This window comes from Cervus canadensis, chromosome 28, assembly GCF_019320065.1.
Source record: "Cervus canadensis isolate Bull #8, Minnesota chromosome 28, ASM1932006v1, whole genome shotgun sequence".
Taxonomy (NCBI): Eukaryota; Metazoa; Chordata; class Mammalia; order Artiodactyla; family Cervidae; genus Cervus; species Cervus canadensis.
The window spans coordinates 22,263,507-22,285,671 of NC_057413.1; the positions used below are offsets into that span (position 1 = coordinate 22,263,507).

Sequence of the window (22,165 nt, forward strand, 5' to 3'; positions counted from 1 at the left end):
TCACCTTGTGTCCTTTTACTTTCCTGAGGTAATCACTATAACCTTGTTGCCTATGTAATAAGTAGCCTATTTTAATCTAGTGACTGTTAATTTCTTACTACATTTATAGAAATATTTTTCCTTCAGTATTTTCACACAATGGCCACAAGATTTTTACATAAAGACATCCACTGATCATTGTTTAAAATAACAAAAATACTGGAAAAAGCCTAAATGTACATCAGTAGGAGACCATTAAATTAATTACAATACATGTATGCAACAGAAAACTAAACATTAAAAAGAATAAAATAACTCTACTGATAAAATTGGTGTGTGAAAGCTTGATAAAGGAGATGGTTGGGGGACTGGGCTCTAGATTGGCTGGATTGTATATGAAAGGCCCACAGTTGTTAATTCTTGGGAATGGAACTTTTATTTTCATTTTCTATCTTTCTACAGCACTTGACTTTTTAAAATATAAACTACCATTATTGTTCTCTGATAATAGCTAACTAAAACATATAATACTAGGGCCCACTGTGGTAAATCTATGGTAGATCTGGGCATCAGTATTTCTTAAACAGTTCCATAATGATTTGGATTCACAGAATTGTAAACCACTATAACAGCCCAGTTAAAAAATAGCACATAGCCCAATTCAAAGTGAAATCAATTCTAGATATGCTCACTTTGTAAATAACCTTTTGGTGTTAAATTTCTTCTGCTATTTCTAGATACCACTTTTTTTTTTCCATCAGAAATACTACTTTTAGCAGATGCTATGCTCAGTGCTTCTGCTGCTGCTGCTGCTAAGTCACTTCAGTCATGCCCGACTCGGTGTGATCCCATAGACGGCAGCCCACCAGGCTCCCCCGTCCCTGGGATTCTCCAGGCAAGAACACTGGAGTGGGTTGCCATTTCCTTCTCCAATGTGTGAGAGTGAAAAGTGAAAGTGGAGTCGCTCAGTCGTGTCTGACTCTTAGCGACCCCATGGACCGCAGCCTACCAGGATCCTCCATCCATGAGATTTTCCAGGCAAGAGTACTGGAGTGGGGTGCCATTGCCTTCTCCGGCTCAGTGCTTCTAAAAGATCACAAAAATTCATGCTGTAAAGCTTACCATTCTCTTGCAGAATAAAGTTCTCCCAAGGATCACACTTTAGCTGGACGATCTGTGACTGATTTGTAAGGCTTGCAGGTCTCACTTCTTTCCATAGCACTTCTTGTTTGTAATGTGCACTGGCTTGGACCTAAGGACATGCCAGTAGAGCTGGTTTTATGAAAGGACCAGAAAGATTGGCAATAGCTAACTAAACCTCAGAGTTTGATTGAAAATAAAATTTCCTACAGGTATAGAAAGCAGAATAAAGAAACCAGTGTCTTAATCAGCAGAGTTTTAAAGGGAAAACAGAAAGATAATGCTTCAGCCCAGAAAATGATGGTCATAAATCCCTCTCCTCTTGCTTACTCATGGCCCCTGTCTTTGCTGGTAGACCCCTGGTGAACTCATAAATGAACAATGGATTACCCTTTCCCACCTGTTGTCCTTTGCCTTCAAGTTCTGTCTCCAGATTTTCCAGCACAGTCACCACTTCCTCTCCACTCCTTGGATGATACTCCCATACCCTGGCCTGAACCACCTCTGGCAGGATGCTCAGGAGCTGCTCCAACACCAGCAGCTCCAGGATCTGCTCCTTGCTGTGCCTCTCAGGCTGCAGCCACTTTTGGCAGAGCTCCCGGAGCCGTCTCAGTGCCTCTCGAGGTCCAGGGGCCTCTTGATAGTGGAACTGTCTGAAGCGCTGACGAAGAAGCTCCTGATAAGTGTGCACATTCCCTAGTTGTCCAGGCTTCTGCTCCCAAGCATGGTTCTCCTCTTCCTCTACCTTCACTATTCTCAGACCCTCCTGCTCCTCTGGAGTGTGGACCACAGGAGTCAAGACTGGATCCTCTCTCAGCTTGGTGGACATCTTAGACTGCAATGGCTCAGGATAGGAGTCACTTGGCTTACATCCCAGGAATCAGGAAGAACCTTAGAATCGGAGCACTCCTGTGGGAGAAGAACCCACTATTAAAGAAGCAAAATAACCAGAGCAGTCAAGAACCTATGTTATTAGTAATGCAGACTCACTGCCAAGGTGATATTCCTGAGTAGTGGAATATTATAAAACAATATTCCTGAGACCCACAAAAACAGATAATTAGTGAGAAAGTGCACTTTGCTGCTGATATACAAAATGCAACATAAATATTAGTATCAGAACTTCTATTGTGGGAAATAAGGCCACATTCTTAGAATTTAAAGACTTTAGTTTATAAAAACTACATTACAGGAAGAAAAGCACATGAGCCAGAGACTGTGGGATCACCATAGTCCATTTGCCAAGGCTTTCTTCCATGCATACTCATAACCTACCATCCCTTCCTAGAACTGCTTCAGCAAGAAGGGATGGATTTTGGGACACTCCTGTAGAGTTAAAGCACATGAGCAGAGTCAAAGTTATTTTTCTGGTAAAACCTTTATCTTTAAAGGAATCAAGCTACTTATACAGGGGAGTAAAACACTAAAGTTCCATAAACTCGTTATAGTCTTCGTTCAGGGAGTAAAGCAATAAGCACCTCTGCGTCGGATGAGACACCCCCAGCATCTATAGTGTATGAAATACTGAGAATTAGCAAGCAAAATCTGAGTCGTTTGTGCTATTCTATAAAGTATAAAAAAAAAACACCCACAAAAAACAGCAACAAATCCAAATCTAACAATAGAGACAAATCGTCACTGAAGCTCATTACCAAGCACCGTGTGCACTTGTTGGGGGGAGAACAGGACACACACGCTGCAAAGAGCTCTCCCCGTCCCACTTCTGCCCTTCAACAGGACACACACGCTGCAAAGAGCTCTCCCCGTCCCACTTCTGCCCTTCGCGACAACAGAGATTGGAAATTCTGCAGCTTGGCTGGGGAGAAGTACGACCACTCACCCGCAGCTCTGGGGATGGCTGGCGCTTCCAGGAGACTATCCCTGGCAACTAGTTAAGAGAAAACTGTAATCACCATCCCGCCGGACCAACCAGGAACCCAGAAAGACAGAGTAAAAGGCGCCCAGGACCACGAGGCCGCTTCCGGTGCGCGCCTAGGAATCCGGAGGCGTGGTCCTCTCTATGATCTTCTCGGCTGCGGGTTTTGTTTCCCTCTCCTGGTTCGGCCAGGTTGGGCGCACCACTTCACTCTGGCAGTTTGGATTTTTACTCCCTTCTCTCTCCCACTGCCTCCTGAAGAAATCCGAGCCGATCCATAAAGGTTAAATCACCCACAACGTTGCTGCAGGAGCTAGCCACGAGCCCTTTTTGTAGTGTATTTATTATTGATGAGTGAAAAGTTTTTTTTATATTCTGGGTATGAGCTGTTATATGAAAACCAGATACTGGCTCCCACTTCCCTTTCTATTCCCAGTTATGTCCTTTTGCTGAAAAATAGCTTTAAAAAACGTTATAGTCTTTAAACAGTACTTTTAGGTTTATAGAAAAAGCTTCCCATATGTCCCCTCCAAACCCCTTTCCTGTCTACATACAAACCCTATTATTAACATCTTGCATTAGTGAGGTATCTTTGTTACAGTTAGTGAGCCAATATTGATAAAGTATTATTAACTTAAGTCCATAGTTAATATTAAGTTTAATGTAAACTGTGTAGTCCATTCTTCGGGTTTTGGAAAATATATAACATGCATCAACTATTACAAGTATCATATTAAACAGTTTCATTGCCCTAAAATTTCCCTATGCTCCACACATTCATCTTTCCCACACTCCAACCCCCACAGCCCCTGATCTTCCTGCTGTCTCCATACTTTTGCCTATTCTACAATGTCATGTATTAATAGTTGGAATCAGTTTGTAGCCTTTTCAGACTGGTCCCTTCACTTAGCAAAAAGCATATAACATTTTCCCATGAGTTTTCTTTTTTCTGGCCACACCATCCAATATGTAGGATCTTAGTTCCCTGACCAAGGATCAAACCCGGGATTCTTGCACTAGGAACATGGAGTCTTACCACTGAACTACCAGGGAAGTAAGTCTCTCTCCATGGATTTTCATGGCACGATAGTTCATTTCTTTTTACTGCTGAACATTCTATTATCTGGATGTACCAGTTTGTTAATTCACGAAACTACTAAAGGAAATCTTGCTTGCTTCCACGTTTTAACAATTATGAATAAAGCTTCTAAGAACACCCTTGTGCAGGTTCTTTTGTGGACATGTTTTCGGTTCATTGGGGTAAATACCAAGGAGTGAAAACTGCTGAGTAAAAGAGTATGTTTACTTTTGTAAGACACTACTGAACTGTTTGCTGAAGTGACTGTACCATTTTGGATTCCCACCAGGAATGTATGAGAATGCATTGTTCCACATCCTCATCAGCATTTGGAGTTGTCACTGTTTAGCAATTTAGCTATTCTAATAGGTGTGTGGTGGTATCTTAACTTGCAATTTCCTAATGAGATATGATTTGGAGCATCTATTTATGATTATTTGCCATTTGTGTATCTTCTCTGGTGAGGTGTCTGTTCAGATCTTTTGCCCATTTAAAAAACTGAATTATTTTCTTATTGTTCAGTTTTAGGAGTTCTTTATATATTTCAGATGCCAGTATCTTTTTTCTTTTTCTTTTCAGCTGCACTGCATGGCATGTGGGATCTTAGTTACTGGACCAGAGATCAAACCCATGCCCACTGTGTTGGAAGGGTGGAATCCTAACCATTGACAATAAGATAAGTCCTCCAGTTTGTTTTTTAAAAAAATCTATTTTATTACAGTTGATTTACAATGCCATGTTTAGTTTTAGGTGTACATTACAGTGATTCAGTTCTATACATATCCATACAAAAGAATGTATGTATGATATACATAGGGTTTCGTTCCAGTATGGATTTTCCAGCGTATAAGATTGAGTTTTTAAGTGACGGTCTTCTCACATTTTAATATTTATAAGTTTTCTGGTAATAAATGCTGGCTTCCAAATGAAGGCATTACCCCACTCACTATATTCATAATGGTGTTCTCCACTGTGGGTTCTTTGGTGATTGACCAGACTTGAAACACAGTGAATCCATATACTCTTTATTACCGCTAAGTTTTCTCTTCAGTGTGGATTCTCTGATGTTTAGCAAGGCTATCACAGAACTTAAAGGCTTTGCCACACTCATGACACAAATAAGGCTCCTGTCCAAAATGAATTTGCTTATGTTTAATGAGATTTAAGCTCATACAGAAGGCTTCTGACACTGAAGATATCCCCAAAGGTTCTCTGTTGTCTGACAAGATCATTCCAGTGTCTGAAGGTTTTGCCACATTCTTTACTCTCATGAGACTCTTCTCAGGATGGCTTCTCTGTTGTTTAATGAGACTTGGATTACACGAAGGTCATTCCAAGTTGAGGATCTATAGGGCTTTCTTTAACTTTGGACATGCTGGTGCTTGGTCAGGGCTGCTGGGGTGCCAGGGTTCATTTTATTAGGGAGGGGCTATTTTTGAATGACTGACTTCCACTCCCTTTACAATGAGTGGCTGCTACTTTTATTACAGTTGAAGTTGGAAACTCCATACAAGCTGAATGGAGAATTTCCCACACCCAGAGCATTGACAAGACTGAGTGAAGCAAAAGTCACTCAGTTGTGTCTGACTCTTTGTGACCCCATTGACTATAGAGTCCGTGGAATTCTCTAGGCCAGAATACTGGAGTCAGTAGCCTTTCCCTTCTCCAGGGGACTGTCCCAACCCAGGGATTGAACCCGTTTCCTGCATTGTGGGCAGATTCTTTACCAGCTGAGTCACAAAGGACTGAACTTCAGGGTAAATTCTCCCAGGTGTTCTTAGGCCTTTTTATCTGAGTGCTATTCTCCCTTGTTTGAGGCAAAGTAAATTGTGTATCCACAAAGGGGCTCCTCCCTCACTTGGGTAAATTATTCAGAAGCCTATGAACTTGTTCAGTGTGGAGCCCCTGATGATGTTCCCATTTGATCTTCTGAACATCTCCTTGTGTGTTAGACTTCTGGAAAATTCTGCTTTGAAACAGACTCCTTGTTTAAGGTCAGGAGTTACCATCTGAAAGAAGAGGTTGATCATGATATTAGCACCTTTTCCCCAGAGGCAGAAAAAGGGAGTCAAATGTGACATATATGAGAGTAGCCTAAAGAGAGAAGTTACAAAAAACAAAACTCTTCCTGTGCTTAAGTTCTAAGTAAGAAAATACACTTGCTTTTCCTTTAATTGCAGCTTTTCAGTATTTTCTTCCTTCTGTTTCTTGGGTTTATTTTACTGTGCTCTAAGATTTCAAAAGGGATGTTTAGAGCAATTTTCTTTTTTTCAGCTTTGCTTTTATTCTAAATATAGCATCTAAACTTTTAAGTGAAATAATTTACCCTAAGGAGCCTGAAAAAGTACCTGGAACAGATCAGATAACTGCAAACTACTCATTATTAGTATTATCACTAATGTAAAGCAGAAAGGAGGAACTGGTGCAGAGACTCATTTATTCAAGAGCTCTTGTGAACATAACAATACATAAAGTAGTAGATTAAAAAAGAAGTCATCATATAACAAAGCATTTTACAATCTATTTGGAGAGATTATAAAAATCTCAAGGCTGTAGGGGATATCAGAGAATACCTGGCCTCTCTCCTTATTTTTATGGATGTAAAACTGAGACCCAGCCAGGTGGATTAGCCTAAGTAATCTTAAATGGATTACCTCTAAGAGTTACTTAGGGGTAAAGACAGATTGAGACTGAAGAAGACTTAAATCTCACCTTTTTTTTTTTTTTTTGGTTTAAAAGATGTCATCAATCTTTTATTTAACTAAGCACTTGCCCTTCATTTTGAAGGAAATGATACAGTTTCAAATTAGAACCTCCTTCTCAAGAAGTGGTATGAGAACGTAACATTGATTTAACATATAATCATCAACAAAAATAAAGTTTACACAATTCACTAGGAAATAAAATGCACGTGGAATTTATCAAGTTAACTGATATAACTCTCCATGGGTTACAGGTATTATCAGTAAGAACAAGACAATATAATGAAGTTGAATAAACCAGTTGTTTAGTTACCTTGATTAAAAAAAAAAAAAAAACCTCACAAATAAAACATAACTTGCCAAACAAACCCTTTCAATGATCATGATCACAATAGATTTTATTCTAATTTCAAAAAAAAAGGTTAGACAATCACATCATATCAAGTCTTCAACACAATGGATTCCATTCTAAGGAAAAAATCTCACCTTTAAAGTTTTTACCAGCACAGTCTGTTAGTGCTCAGTTGTGTCCGACTCTGTGCAACTCCATGGACTGTAGCCTGCCAGGCTTCACTGTCTGTGGCATTCTCCAGGAAAGAATACTGGAGTGGGTTGCCATTTCCTTCTCCAGGGGACCTTCCCAACCTTTTAAGGCTCACTGTAGTACGTAAACAACCTTCAGATTAAACTTTCATAGTGTAGCACAGCAGTTAAGAGAAAAGACTGTCAAGTTAAACTTCTGGTTTCAATTCCTTGCTCTACCATTTCCAGCTGCATGACCTTGGACAAATGACTTAATGTCTCTGTTTCTCAATTTCTTTAGCTGTAAAATGGGAGTACAGTTAAGTCCCCTACATACAAATGAGTTACATTCTAAGAGCGTGTTTGTAAGTCCAGTTTGTTCTTAAGTCCAACAAAGTTAACCTAGGTATCTGACTAACAGTCGGCTATATAATACTGAACTGTAATAGGTTTATAATACCTTCCACACAAATAATACATAAAAAACAAACACAAAAAATAAAACATTTTAATATTACAGTACAGTATCTTGAAAAGTACAGTACAGCAACAGTTACATCACTGCTGCTTTTATGCTTGCTTCTGGACATCTTGGGCTTGAAATAAAGACACCATACTACTGTACTCTATACAGTAAAGTTCACAAAAGCATAACCACTTGTAGACGATGCGCACACATGACAATGTACATCAGACAGGTGAACTAACTTCCATGACTGGGAGAAAGTCAATTCTTAGGTAGGTTGATAAGAAGTCCGGGGTCCCCAAGGAGAAAGGGCTCTGGGGCTCTTGAGGAGGAGTCATGTTTCTCCTTGAGAACCTTCTGACTAATCCTGTAATCTTAAAATATAAATTGTGGGAGTGGGTCTAGTAAGACCTTTCTATTGTTAGTTCTAATCCTGTCATCTTAAAATGTAAGTTGTGGGAGTGACCTTTACAATCTTGAGACATTCTTTTGATTTACTGTAATAACAACTGAAAAAGTATATAGCTCCCTTGCTAAGACTAGTAAGGGGGCACTCTCTGCCTGCTTCTGATGCCTGTGTCAGAAGCCGTCTCTGTCCTTTTTCACTGTAATAAAACTTCTGCCACACAAGAGCCCTGAGTGATCAAGCCTGGTCCCTGATCCTGAAGCTAAATTTTCTTTTTCGGAGATCACGAATCCAACACCAATCACCGTAAGCTATCAACTGGACATGTGCGTGCATGTTCAAATCTTTGAAAGTTCACAACGTGAAGGTTCATATGTAGGGGACTTACTGTATAGTAGTATGTATGTCATATCATTATTTTTTTATTGAGAAAAATACACATATAAGGCACTCAGAGAAAGCCCAGGCACAGAAAGCATTGCATAAACATTGGCCAATATGGTAGATACACTATCTCAATGATAGATTACATTACTTTCCTTATTCACTGTCCTCTCTGTAAGCTTTACTTTTTTTTGATCATATGGATGGGGAAAAAAGCTTGGTTAGCTGACTTGCTTTAACTAACAAAACCTAAGGGGAATGACATATGCTCCTCCTGAGTAGATGCTTTAAAAGTCATCATGTGGTCCTACCTCTGTTTTTCTTTTGCCATAAGTGTAACATAGTCAAGGCAGAAATACTCTTCTGGACTGGATCCTAGAGCAGTGAGAATGTGTTGCATTATAACACAAGCAAAAATGAAACACAGTCAAGCCTTTACTTACTTACTGCAATAGCAGTAGCAAGAGGCCCAATAAGAAAGAAGTGCTGGCTCCTGCAGTGCTTTTTATTCTTATCCATGGAACAGCAGCAGGCAAGGGTCAGGTGAATCAGGACAGGTGTGGGGATTGTCTCACTGCCAAGACAGCACCAAAAAAAGACTCCAATATTTCCAGATTCAAAGAGGATATGTTAGTCTCCACCAACCAACATCACTTCCAATTTCAAAATTTAATGTTTCATTTATAAACTGGTAGCAACAATAACAAGAAAATGTTTGCACATAAAAAAAGTAAAAATTATGTTAGAGATACTGAGGTTGAACTTACTAAACCACAACAAACTACATTATTTACCTTATGATTTGTAAAGCTGCATTCTCAGAAGTGGGTATGATTTTAGAGACCGAGTCGATCATTATAATGGTAAAGTCATTTTTCATTGACTTCTCATTTCTCTGATATTCCAAGAAATTGAAGTGTCAACTAAAGCATTAATTTTTGTCATAACCTTCTTCTGGTGACAACTTCTGACTTGAAAGAAAAAAAAAGCCTTTATAATATCTTCACCATGTAAGTCACTGATCACACTTTCCTTTAGCATGTATTTTCTGGTGTTTAGTAAGATTAGAGCTCCCACGGAATGCTTTCCCACACTCATCACACTCGTATGGTTTCTCTCCAGTATGGATTCTCTGGTGATGAATAAGCGTTGAGATTTGGCTGAATGCTTTTCTGCATTCTCCACACTTATAGGGCTTTTCTCCAGAATGAATCCTCTGATGATTAATAAGGGCTGAGTTCACATAGAAGGCCTTCCCACACTCCTTACACTCATATGGCTTCTCTCCTGTGTGGATTCTCTGATGTTTGATAAGGGCTGAACTCACACTGAAGGCCTTCCCACACTCGTCACACTCATAAGGTTTCTCACCAGAGTGGATTCTCTGATGTTTGATGAGGTCTGAGCTCACACTAAATGCTTTGCCACATTCATTACATTCATAGGGTTTCTCTCCATTGTGGATTCTCTGATGTATAATCAGGTGTGCCCTCACACTGAAAGCTTTCCTACACTCATTACAAGTATAGGGTTTCTCACCAGTGTGGATTCTTTCATGCACAGTGAGAGTTGAGCGTACACTGAAGGCTTTTCCACAGTGATCACACTCATAGGGTTTCTCTCCAGTGTGGATTCTCTGATGTCGAACAAGGCCTGAGCTCTGAGCAAACTTCTTTCCACATTCACTGCATGTATACTGTCTTTCTTCTGCAGACCTCGCCTCATGACTTTCTAACTGGTCCTCATACCAGTTAAAAGAAGCTTTTTCATTCTTAGGAATCTGTAAAGTATCCCCATTATATGTGCTGGGGACCTTCTGGTGTGGATCCATCCTTACAAAAATCTTCCCTTCAGAATTAACACCTTGTTCATACCTTTGGCCTTGATTCCTGAAACAATAAACACACCTTTCAAATGCAATTTATTCCCTGCAACTAAAGCAATATGACCTAGGTTTGATCCCTGGGTGGGAAAATGCCCTGGAGAAGGGAATGGCTACCCACTCCAGTATTCTTGCCTGGAGAATTCCATGGACAGTGGAGCCCGGTTGGCTACAGTTCATGGGTTTGGAGGAGTGAGATATGTCTGAGCAACTTAAAGAAGCAATATGATGTGATAAAGACTTAACTAGGACTCTCAAATATGTTCCACAAACCTAGGACACACTGATCAAATGTGGCCAGATCAAATGTTTTTATTCATTTGGTACTACCACAAAACTCCTGGAATGAACACCTGACTAATATGCTATTTAAATATATACTTTAAAAGGCAACTCAAACACAAAATCTGGGCTATAAGTGAGTATATAAAATAACATAGTTTCTACTTAAAAAGACTTTTTGTCACATTTAATTAAATTGGGAAACAAGATAGGAGTTGAAGAGATTTGCAGATAGTAGAACAGATGAAGGAGCACAGGAATAGAGAAGGCAAAAAATGAGAAATTCAACTGATGTTGAATTAATTTGGGAAAACAACAATAACATCATCATTGTTTTACCACTCACAAGTCCGCACTATTTGTGTTGGAAGAGAGATATGGAGATTAAATAAGCTCTGTCTACTGCTACCACTACTATTGCTGCAGCTGATGTGGCTACGGCAGACAGTATTTTAGCAACAGGGATGTTTTGTCTCTTCTGGAATTGTGACAGAACAGATCCTCCATCTCTCCAAAGAAGGGTCCATTTCATCTTTGTAATTTAGACCAATGTGTGGATAACTTGTTGGATTATTCCCACTCTCTTATACCCTGACAACAATACTTCATCAATTCTATCTCCAAACTTAATAAAACTTTTGCTTCAAACTCAAATTCCACAAATTATCACCCTCTGCCTTTTTCCATTTTACAAGTTGTTTTATGTGTCAACAGTCATAAGTTGACAGTGTGAACCCTTGATAAGAATGGCATTTCACCTCTGTGGTCTTTCTCCCCCAGACCTCTAACCTCAGTATAGTAATGAGAAAAACATCATTCAAATTTCAATTGAGTAGCATCCTACAAAAAACCTGACAAGTATGCCTCAAAAACGTCAAGGTCATCAGAACCAAGGAAAGTTTGAGAAAGTGTCACAGCCAAGAGGAACATATGGAGACATGACAATTAAATGTAACACGGTATGCTGGATGGGATCCTAGAATAGAGAAAGGACATTAGGTAAAAACTAAGGAAGTGTGAATAAAGTATGGACTTTAATAATAATAATATGTAATAGTAACTCAAGAATTGTGATAAATATACTACATAAGGTAAGATGTTAACTATAGGGAAACTAAATGTGGGGGGATATAAGAACTCTCTGTACTACTTTCACAATTTTTCTGTAAATCTAAAATGCCTAGATCTCAGAAACTACTCCAAAAGTTCTACTAAAAAATGTGTCTATGTTTTTTAACAGGTAATATACAATTCAAGTCAAAATGATCTAAAAAGATACAGAGAAAACTTGTTTCCACCTTGATTCCCCCCGTTTCCCACCTCCACAGGTAGCCAATTTTATTAGTTTCCTGCATCTTTCTAATGTTTTTTTACACAAACATGCATATTTTAAGCCTCTAATTTCCTTAATTCAGTTTCAAGCCCTACAAATCAGTCATAAGTTTATTGTCACGTGGACACTACATTCCACATGGCTTAGGAACTGTGCCATTTATTTCTAAGTGATGCTGTTTTATCAAGTTTCTCTGAACAGTAAGTAGCTCTTTGGCAATACTGAAAAAGGCTCACTTGGTGCACAGTTCACATACAAATGAACCCTTGCCCAAAGTCCAGAAATGTAGTTACCATGGAGCTTATGGTGCAAGTTGCTTTGTCCTTAGCAAAACATGGAGAACTCCTAGTCCTACCCAAAGCCCCTTTGGCCTGTAGCTTGCTCACACCTGAATTAGTCTTTCCTGTGGCTGCTTCAGTGCGCTGTCTTTTTTTCCTCTCGGCCCCAAATTGCTGACATTGACTTAAGGCGACTACAAAGGACAATAAATACAATATTTTTGTGAATTAATATAATTCACAAATTCACAAATATTGTATTTATTGTCCTTTGTAGTCGCCTTAAGTCAATGTCAATCTTAAGGCTACAAATATGTATAAAGTACCTCTCTGAGTTTTTATCAGTTACTTTAACATTTTTAATGTCAAAGAAAAGGTATCAAGAAAAAAGAGGGACATTTGCTCTCATCTTTTAAACAGAAGAAAACGGCTGGAGGCGGAGGGGAAATGCAATGTAGACATCAAAAGAAAGGAACTTTCATGAATGTTTCAGCTAAACTGAGTTTTTTCCTTTGAGGCAAATGAAAATATTTCAAGAACATCCAAATAAAACTGTCGAGTGTCGGCGAGCTACTAAAGTTATCACAACAAAGCAGAGCTGGGGACACAGGGCCAAGAGAAAGAGTCTGCTCCATTCTCCGACTCCCCTTCCTCGCACCCAAAAATAGGGCTTCGCCAGAAAAGCGAGGAGGGGCACTCCAGCGACCAGCGACCAGTCAGTCCTCCGGGCCTCCGAGACGCTGCAGGGGAATTTCCAGTGCCAATATGGCAACGACCCAGAGGACGGGGGGGAGGGAAAGGACAGGAAAAGAAGGCGTCGGAGGGAAAGGACAGAAAAAAGGGACGAGGGAAAGAAAAAGGGAGTAAAAAAGAAGGTGTGTGAGAAGAAGAGGCAGAGAGAGGAGGGGCGGCAGAGTGAGGGGCAGGTCTCAGATAACCACCCACCTCGGGGGCCCTTCGCCCAAGAGCTTACTCCACACCCAGGAGAAAGTCGAAGAAGTCTCACCCGGAAAACCGTGGTTTGACGAACCAAGGGGACTCTGATGCCTGCAGTGGCCTCCAGAGGTCAACTGCCGCAGAACCCTGCCCCAGATACCAAGTCGTCCGCTCTAGGATCCTGGAGGTTTCCCTCTCAGTGGTTCGTGAGAGGACTCTGAAAGGAGCAAGAGAGGAAACGATTCTATATATATAGAAAAAAGCATTTTAGGCTTTTTAGCTCTTTTAATCCTCGGTGGCACAGTGGTAAAGTACTGCCTGCCAATGTAAGAGACGCAAGAGACTGGGTTCAATCCCTGGGTGGGGAAGATCCTCTGGAGGAGGAAAGGGCAACCTGCTCCTGTGTTCTTGCCTGGAGAATCCGACGGACAGAGGAGCCTGGCGGGCTACAATCCATGGGCTCGCAAAGAGTGGGACAAACCTGAGCTACTGCGCGCACACAGACACAGACTTTCAGGGCAGACATTACAGTCATCCTGTCACGTATAAGAAATCTGAGAAACATAAATTTTCAGAGGTTGGGCAACTGATAAGAGAGCAGAGATGAAATTTGAACCTAGATCTGTTTAGTCTCTAGTCCTTTCACTTGCCACCCAGGGGAACGAGCAAATGGATCTTCAAGGCTTAGGTCTCAGAAAGTAATTCTTATATTGATTTGTAAATTTAACACTATTCCAATAAAATATGAACTTTTTAATAAGTAGATTTTAAAGTTAATATAGAAAACTAAACAAGCAAGACTCTGCATGGAAAAGCTGAAGAAGGGCAGTGAAGGGGCAGTTGTAAGGCAAGTGCAGAGAAAAAGAAAGCGAGCTGGTAAGTCAGGCAAGAAAAGGGAAATTTATTAGAGGGAAATGACAGGGTGACTGGCACTTAAAGAGAACCAGTGTCCTCCCTTTCTGATGGGGTCTTTCTTATACCCTGTCAATGAAAAATTCTCTGAAGGGATGGTTAATTTTTAGCCTGTAGTTGAGTCCTGTGGTCACATAGCCAGAGGTCTGGAATCTGGTGGTCTCATAGCTTTGAGAAGGTAGGCACCAGTGAGAAATCAGAATGTTGTTTGGGCAATTTGGTCAGTCTCAAGGATCACAGTGATTTTATTCTCTGTTTGTGAGGTCAACATAATCAGCCACCTTAATAATGAGACCCTATGTGGGCCATATCAGCAGTTGCTCTAAAGAATTTTAAACATGTATTACAAAGCCTCAGTAATTAAACAGTGTGGCACTGGTGAGCAAGATAGATGTAAGGGAGATCTTACATCCACATCTTCAGAAAACTACAGAATGTCAAAGTTTAACACTTAATAATTCTCCTGTAGGGAGATTACTATAGGAAGAAGGGTCCCTATAATTAATATTTCAATGGTATATTCCTAGCTAGGATCTGGAGAGACAGTGGTTCTCCTTCTGCTGCCAGACTTGACATTTACTAATAGATCACTTCTTGACTGTGTGCAAGAACTGGGACCTAGAAAAAAACACATGAAATTATGAGAGAATCACTGTATAAGCAAATAAATCAGCAGAGTAGGGCAAGTTCCAGGAAAGTAAAGAGAGGAAGAAATAAGTACAACAAATATCTAGATAGCACTTCTTATGTACTACGTAATGTTCATGCAATGTAAAAGGCAGGTGCTTTTATCATCCTCATTTACAGATGAGGAAATGGAAGCATAAGAGACAGTCTGACTTTAGACTTGCATGCCTAAAATGTAGGGAAAAATAAGAATCACTAACAGACTAAAAGTTTTAAGATAACAATAAATACCTCTCCTTTGCTGCCCTATTTTCTAGGTTTATCCAACTCCCTCTTGAGGTCCTCCAGCTTAGCCACCTTCCCAACCCTCTCCCACCATCTGCTTCCCACAATGTGGCTCCCATTCCCAGACCTGGTATTACTCAGCAGAAGAGTCAGGAACTGGCCTCAGCCATTATCAAAGGAGCTCAGGAGCCAGCTCAGAGCAGAGTTTTCTAGTAACAGAATCTTTGGAACCAGCAAAAGCAGCTCTTCTAAAAATTCAGACAGGCAGCTTTCTTGTAACTGGAGAGTCTGCAATTCAGTAAGATTCCTCGTGAGGGCCTCCCTTTTCTGCAATACTTCTGTAAAACAAACATTAATTTACTCAGAGAAAGCAGACTGCCATAGCTGTTACGCTGTTACACTAATTACTGAGGGTTATGGAAGTGGGTAAAAAGCCATGTCAAATAAGGAGCTAACTTGCAAAGGGCTGTCTGATCACAGACTGGGATTAGCAAGCGCGGCCCTGTGCCACAGGAACCTCTTTGCCATCGCCTTGGGGACACTACTGGGAGAGCAGATGGAGAGGTGTGTCAGGAGAGAACAGCACCGCCCTTGATGGAAGGCGGGTCTGCCCAGGTGTGGACGGGAAAATTGCTGCTAAAGGGGAACCGCCATCATTTATTGCCAAGCTGAAATAGAGATGTATTCTGCATTCTAAGGGAAATATGGACACAGAATGCAGTCGTGGAAGAGGAAACTTCTAAATTCAGATCTCCTAGTACTTATTTCCAATCATTGGCTGTTTCTTTTGTTTGGGATGGCAAGCTGAGGGATTTGGTGGGCATTGATTCCAAATGTACCAGGTGTACACGTTGTTAATGTGATTCAATAAAACTCTGAAAACCTCAGGAAAGATTGGGGTCATAACCCCAAGAGTAGTTCCAAATGTGTACTCCAGCAGCAGTAAATCTTTAAGAAAAACCCTTCCCGGGAGGTGGCATCTGGGGTTATTGCTCACCGTCCCGCCTCTCGAGGTTCACGCCCACGATCCACCCCGGCCCGCCCAGGGAGAGGGAATCCAAGGGGTTGCAGCTGAGCAGTGCCCACCACACTACCGTCCAAGAGCAAAGGACCCTACTTCAGCCAGAGAAGCAATCAGCTTCAAGAATTCCTTGAGGGCGGAAGTCTCTCATCACTTCCGGGGCGGGGCCTCGCTTGTATCCTGACTTGCAGCCCTGGGTTCGGGGGGCCGACTGCAGGTTTCGTCCCTGCTCATTTTTGTGAGAGCCTCTGACCCTAGTTTTCGCAAGATTCGCAATTCCTGCGTCACCCGTCACGAAGGTGGTTTTTTTTTTTACTTCCTGATTTTACCCAGGGTAGGACCAGCCTTGAATATTGGAATTTAAAGACTGCAGCTGGGAAAGGGCATCTCCAGTGTTAGAGGATGCCTAAAACCGACACACTGGACGGCAGGAGCTCCGGTTTTCATCGTTAGTGTTCTGAATGCCAATGCTGCACATCCTGTGTGCTTTCTCCAAGATTACGGACCGACCTGAGAGTGCAAGACGTTCAAAAAGCGGCTGCAATACTGCAAAATCCCTTGGACTACTCAGACGTTCATTAGAGAATTTAACTCAAGACACCAGTGTACTGGTTTGGACATGCAAGCTGATAAAAGTAAATTCCTAAAATGAAACACTACAAGAGGCGGCACTAAGTATGAATACATTCTATGGCACTGGATGAATCAAGAACATAAAACAATGGTCATAACTAGTCAAAGAGGTAAAGCCTCCGGAAGCCTGGATTCTGTTTCCACCTGTACCATTAACTTAATGGATCACCTGGTGCAAGCCACATGACCTCTTTGGACCTTCCGTTACAGAATAATAGACCGGAAAATGATTTCAAGTCACTTCCAAACCTAGCATTCTACAGACTAATTAAACACATCAGAGCACAGTTATTTCTTTGATGTATTACATACTTATTTTCCTAACTCTGGGATTGATCCTTTTAAAACCTGTCAAAAGTACCACTGAGTTGCAAAAAAGAGACTAGTTTTTAAAAAGTCTTCTTTTACACTACTTCTTAATTGTACTTCTGACTAGTCATATTTCCCCCTACATGTGTCGTCTTAAGCAGAATTAAGAGAGTATGTTAAAAACTTTATGTGGGTCTGCTTGGGGTTTCCTTAGGAAGTTAGCAGTCATTCCTGTCTAGTGGCTGCCCAAGGGGTGGTTAAGTGTCATGTGTTGTCCCCAAAACTAAATCTTTGATTTGCAGGCTCCCTGCTAAAGATAGGCCCCAGTGTTTTATCTTTCACTTTATGGGAAAAAGCAAGATACAGAAGGCTAAAACTAGGCTTGTACTCCTACAACACCTTCCACTTTGGAAGGCAGATCTGATGCTGAAAGCAACCTTAAAACATATATGTATGTTGCTGTGAACTCCAAACATTAAGGCTTTCATAATATTACGAACTATGAACTATAAAATATATAAACAGATTCTCATAAAGCTTGGCATAGCTGATTTTTCTAATTGTAAAAAAAATCTAGTATTTTCTCTCTTCTTTTTGCTATATACCTTAAATATACCTATACCAGGGTTTCTCAGGCACTATTAAACATATGGAAATTGGGAATGTTTTCTTTTGTGGGGACTGTCCTGTGCATGCAGAATGTTTAGCAACATCTCTAGCATCTATCCATTAGATGCCAGTGGTATCCCAGCCATCCCTTGATAGTACAACCAAAACTGTCTCCAGACATTGCTAAATTTCTCCAGTTAGGAACCAATGGTCTACTTGAGACACAAAAAGCCTATTTTCAAGCACTTTTGCAATGATAGGCAGTAATCTTTAGAGTTTCCTATTTTCCTTCTTAACCAACAAACAAATCTGAACAAATGAAAAGTTTCACATTTCAACTTTCCACACATACCCTCCTAACGTTGAATTTTTTTGTCTTCCATCTTGAATGCAGTTATTGATGTATAATGGAAATGGGTCTGTGCATAAAATGAAGAGACATATATCCTTGAAAGCAGTGTAAATATTTCTGTAGATAGAACACCATAAATAATGCACACAATAATTTGACAAGCATTTATTAAACGCCTACTATGTGCTCAGCACTGTACTAGGCACTAAGGGGTGCGGAGATACAAATGTAAAAGTTATTATTCCTGCCCTCAAGGAGCTTACAATTTAATTTTGGAAATAAATACAAACATGAAACTACAATACAGAGTGCTAGAAAATAATTACAAAACAACATATTTGTAAGTGCATGGACCACACTACAAACTTAAAGGATCAGTGCTGAGGCAGCACAGAGTAAGGGTGAAATCATCAGGGAGAGCTCACTCAGAAGATATAATGGAAGCTAGTCTTTGAAGGGAGTAATGAACATGAGCTGGGGCCAAAGAAAAATCTAAGCAAAAGGAACAGCATGAGAAAGGCACAGAGGCAAGGGCTTTATAAGACATCAGTGGAAGGTCACAGGAAGTGTGACTATGATGAATCAAGGTGAATATGCTAGAGAGAAATGGGGCTGAGGCAGATTAAATATGAGGACAAGGTAATAAGAGGACAGGGTCCTATCACTGCTCTGATAGGAATTACCTGATGTGAAAGTTATCTTGATTATCTTTTGAAATGAGACATCAGAAAAATGGAGTTTGAGGAGGACAATCTTGGAAGCAAACAAGGTGGGGATCTTGGGAGTAAGGAAACTGAAAAGCAAGAATTACAATAATCTGGGCCTCAGATGATATGTATCTGCAGAGAAGGATACGAAGAAATGGCAGAAACAAGGGAAGGGGAAAAAAAAATCCAGTCTCAAGGAGAAAACTAAGAATTGGAACAACAAGATATTGGACATGAACAGTGAAAACCAGAAAAAGACTAAAAGACCACTCCAAGATTGGGCTAAGAAATATAAAGGGTAGTGAGTCTGTTAAGGGTAAAGATGTTAACCAAAGATGCCTGTTTAAAAGGAAAATGGTGGTTGGGGACACAGTAACGAGTTCTGTCTCCAAATGCCAAGTTATATAAGTACCCGTGGAAAAGTTCACAAGTTAAGAGACAACCCATAGGGTAGAAAATATTAAGTTACTGAAATACAGAAGTAGAAATAATCCAAATGGATAAAGAGGAGTATAGAAAAAGTAGTGAATAAAATTAAGACAAGGATATTTTTTTCAGTGGAGAGGAGGAAAAAAAAGATGCATAGAGAAAAGCTAAAAGTGAAGAAAATCAGCCAATTCTCAAAGGAGAATTCCTGAGATGCAGGGTCAATTCAAAAATTATGAAATGTAAGAAGGACAAGAACTGTGGCCTTCCTGGCAGTCCAATGGTTAAGACTCTGTATCCACTCTGCATCCCAGGGGGCACAGGTTCAACCACTGGTCAGGGAACTAAGGTCCCACATGTTACCTGGTTGGTCAAAAAAAAAAAAAAGATAAGAGCTAAGAAAAGGCATTAATATTTATCCACTGGTGATTCTGAGGACATTTCAGTGGCGTGAGTACAAAAGCCAAAAACGAGTTTTAAGAATGCATTAATGAGGAAATGGGGTTTAACAACAGATGACATGTTTGAAAAACCATGAATGATAGAATAAGAAAATGGTAGTTGGAAATGAGCAGTAAAATTGAAGCTTTTACACATCTTATGCTGTAGATGAACTTACTGTTGTCATCCTAAATGTCCATTTGCTTGGCCTAAGACATGGATATTTCATTTTCCCCCATAATGCCACTTTCCCTGGGGCAGTTTAGAGAGAAATGTATTTGAGTTATAAGTTACTGCTTTTCCTCCCAAGTTTTAAACATGTTTTACTTGTAGAATTTAGCTTTCTAATACTACAAAGGACCAAAAATTATCAACATTTAAAGATGACATTTGATGAAAAATGACATTTTCAACCAATTTTCCAGTAATTGTAATGGATTTGCACTATACTGCCTATTTCCTTCCCCAGTAACTTTTCAGCTAAGCCTCAGTTTCCTCATCTATAAAATAGAGGATATCATAAGATATCAAAATATCTATCATAAGCATGAGAAAAAGGGTTTGACACATAGTAAGTGCTCAATAACTAAAAGCAGTATCTAGACCCTCAGAACCAAGAATAAAACTAACTGTTCTATATGGGAATCAACCACGACCACCTTACTCAATGCAGAAAATCTTTGAAACCTAAGATGTCTCTCCTAGGACCATGTTGGATGGCAACTGTTATGGAAGAACCACTTATTATGCCAGGTCTTAAAAAGTTGAATATAAGAGAAGAAAGTACTGGTGAACAGTTAATTTCAGATTACAAGTATAAAAATAGAATCTACAGGATAAAAGAATTTAGTGCTGTCACTCATAGTTAGGAGCTCAAAGTAAGGTCATACAGACTGATCAATGCTAAGAGTGAAAACTGTAGACCAAGAAAGGATTTCTACTTATGCCCACGAAGAAACAACAGCTCTTTTCTGCTGTCGCAAACTATTTGGCTACATCTATAGGTGTGCTGAATCAGCCTTGACATATATTGTTCTATCAAGTCATAGTCTTTTCTCACATGCATCCCAGTATAATACTCATCTTTCTGGTCATATTTTCTTTTCTCTACATTTCTGCCAGATGCTCAGTAATTCTAAGAGTTAAGTAATCTGGCTATACATTACTTTGAGTAATGTAAAGAGATGTTAGCTGGTACATCTACAAGTCATTTCAATACCACGGTCCTCTGCTAACAGCTTTCACTGGAAGACTACTGTTCCTCTGAACTATTTGGGAGGAGTGTGTGCATACATGCACATGCATACACACACTCTCCTCTCCCTCTGACAACGTACCCATCCTGTATGATATTTGTACACAGGTAACATTGGCCTCAGGCAGAATTAGTATTTTATAGAAAGTAAGGCACAACTGAAGCAGAGAGCAAAGATCTAGAGACAACTAGATTTGTTTCTGGTTTCTTGTAATTTCAAGTACAAAGGAGTTAGGAATAGTAATCTATAGGCTAAAAAAAGGGAAAGCAGAGGGAGAAGAGAGGATAAGAAAATAAAAGATAATGAAAAGCATTGTTTTGAAAAAGTTAACCAAGGAAACCAGGATGACAAATGACAAGTGGATATCAATGGCTCAATGAAATAGGTGTAGATAACTCTGATGTGATTAGTAATCAATATGGGCCATAGTGGGGTACAGAAGGGATGCTACAGGGAAGGAATTTATGATCCAAAAGGCAGACCTCTATGATGTATTATTTTACGACTGGCTTTTAAAAACATTAATCATAAAACACTATTAGTAAGTGCAGTCCCTGTTCAGGAGAGTCAGTGTGAAAATGTGTAATTTCTCTTGGAGCTTTCACCACAATGGATGTCATGTTCTTCTGAATAAGACTAATGGAATCAATTCCCATTCTGAAAGGTGATTTTGGAAATAGTTAAAAGTTACTCAATTCCAAATATGGTGAATAAGTGCATAACCAGATGGTCAAAGATGAGATGAAATTCAGAGTAATAGAGCGTTTTTCTTGAATGATGTATTAAATGGGAATCTTGCAAGTGTTCCAAATACCTAAAGGAGTGGTAGTACTTGGAATAACAGTACTACTAGAATAGCTAGAACTGCCCAATTTAAAAAGACAACCCATGTTTGGATTCTTCTGTTAAGTTCTTGGTGGTAACTTTAAACCAGCCTCATTACTTTATACAGTATCCCTTGGTATACTGAAAGCTTCAAAGATGAATTATAGTGCCTGGTGATGATGAGTTTAATATTGTGTCTTTGCTGGATTATAGAGGGAATGCACCAGAATTCAGAAGAAAGAGGAATTGTTAGGTGAAGTACTCAACCGATGAACACTGTAGATATGTAAAGCTAATGGCAAGAAACAGATAAAGAGTGAGTGAGGTGCTGAGGCCATCTAAGGAGGTGGGTTCAAGGTAAAGCAAGAGTGGCAGACCATCTAGTCAGGGGGTTTGTGCAGACTGACAGGAACCTGAGAGAGCAGTACTGTGATGGACCAAAAGAGATGAGTGTACATTCTTTGCAGGATTTTTATGTCTTCTTCAAGCACCTCTGTC

General features: G+C 40.0%; 2 protein-coding genes across 2 annotated transcripts in view; both read right to left on the reverse strand.

The window, feature by feature from the left end:
- Positions 1 to 22,165, reverse strand: part of LOC122430115 (zinc finger protein 397-like) — a 37,780-nt gene that overhangs the window by 15,396 nt on the left and 219 nt on the right. The window contains exons 2-6 of the mRNA XM_043450923.1: positions 18,013 to 18,079; positions 15,216 to 15,426; positions 13,335 to 13,481; positions 1,520 to 2,028; positions 1,102 to 1,231 (exon numbers count right to left, since the gene is read on the reverse strand). Of these exons, the coding sequence (XP_043306858.1) occupies positions 1,102 to 1,231; positions 1,520 to 1,948 (559 nt within the window). The 5' untranslated portion in view covers positions 1,949 to 2,028; positions 13,335 to 13,481; positions 15,216 to 15,426; positions 18,013 to 18,079. The remainder of the gene's footprint in view (positions 1 to 1,101; positions 1,232 to 1,519; positions 2,029 to 13,334; positions 13,482 to 15,215; positions 15,427 to 18,012; positions 18,080 to 22,165) is intronic.
- On the reverse strand, positions 4,772 to 10,448 carry LOC122430121 (zinc finger protein with KRAB and SCAN domains 8-like). The gene is made up of 3 exons (XM_043450939.1): positions 9,348 to 10,448; positions 7,262 to 9,127; positions 4,772 to 6,785 (listed from the first exon to the last, which is right to left on the reverse strand). Exon 1 carries the CDS (start codon positions 10,382 to 10,384, stop codon positions 9,569 to 9,571), a length of 816 nt encoding a protein of 271 aa, XP_043306874.1. The 5' UTR covers positions 10,385 to 10,448; the 3' UTR covers positions 4,772 to 6,785; positions 7,262 to 9,127; positions 9,348 to 9,568.

Coding starts and splice junctions, on each gene's coding strand:
- LOC122430121 (XM_043450939.1), bottom strand. CDS start 10,384: ATGGATCCACACCAGAAGGTCCCCAGCACATATAATGGGGATACTTTA.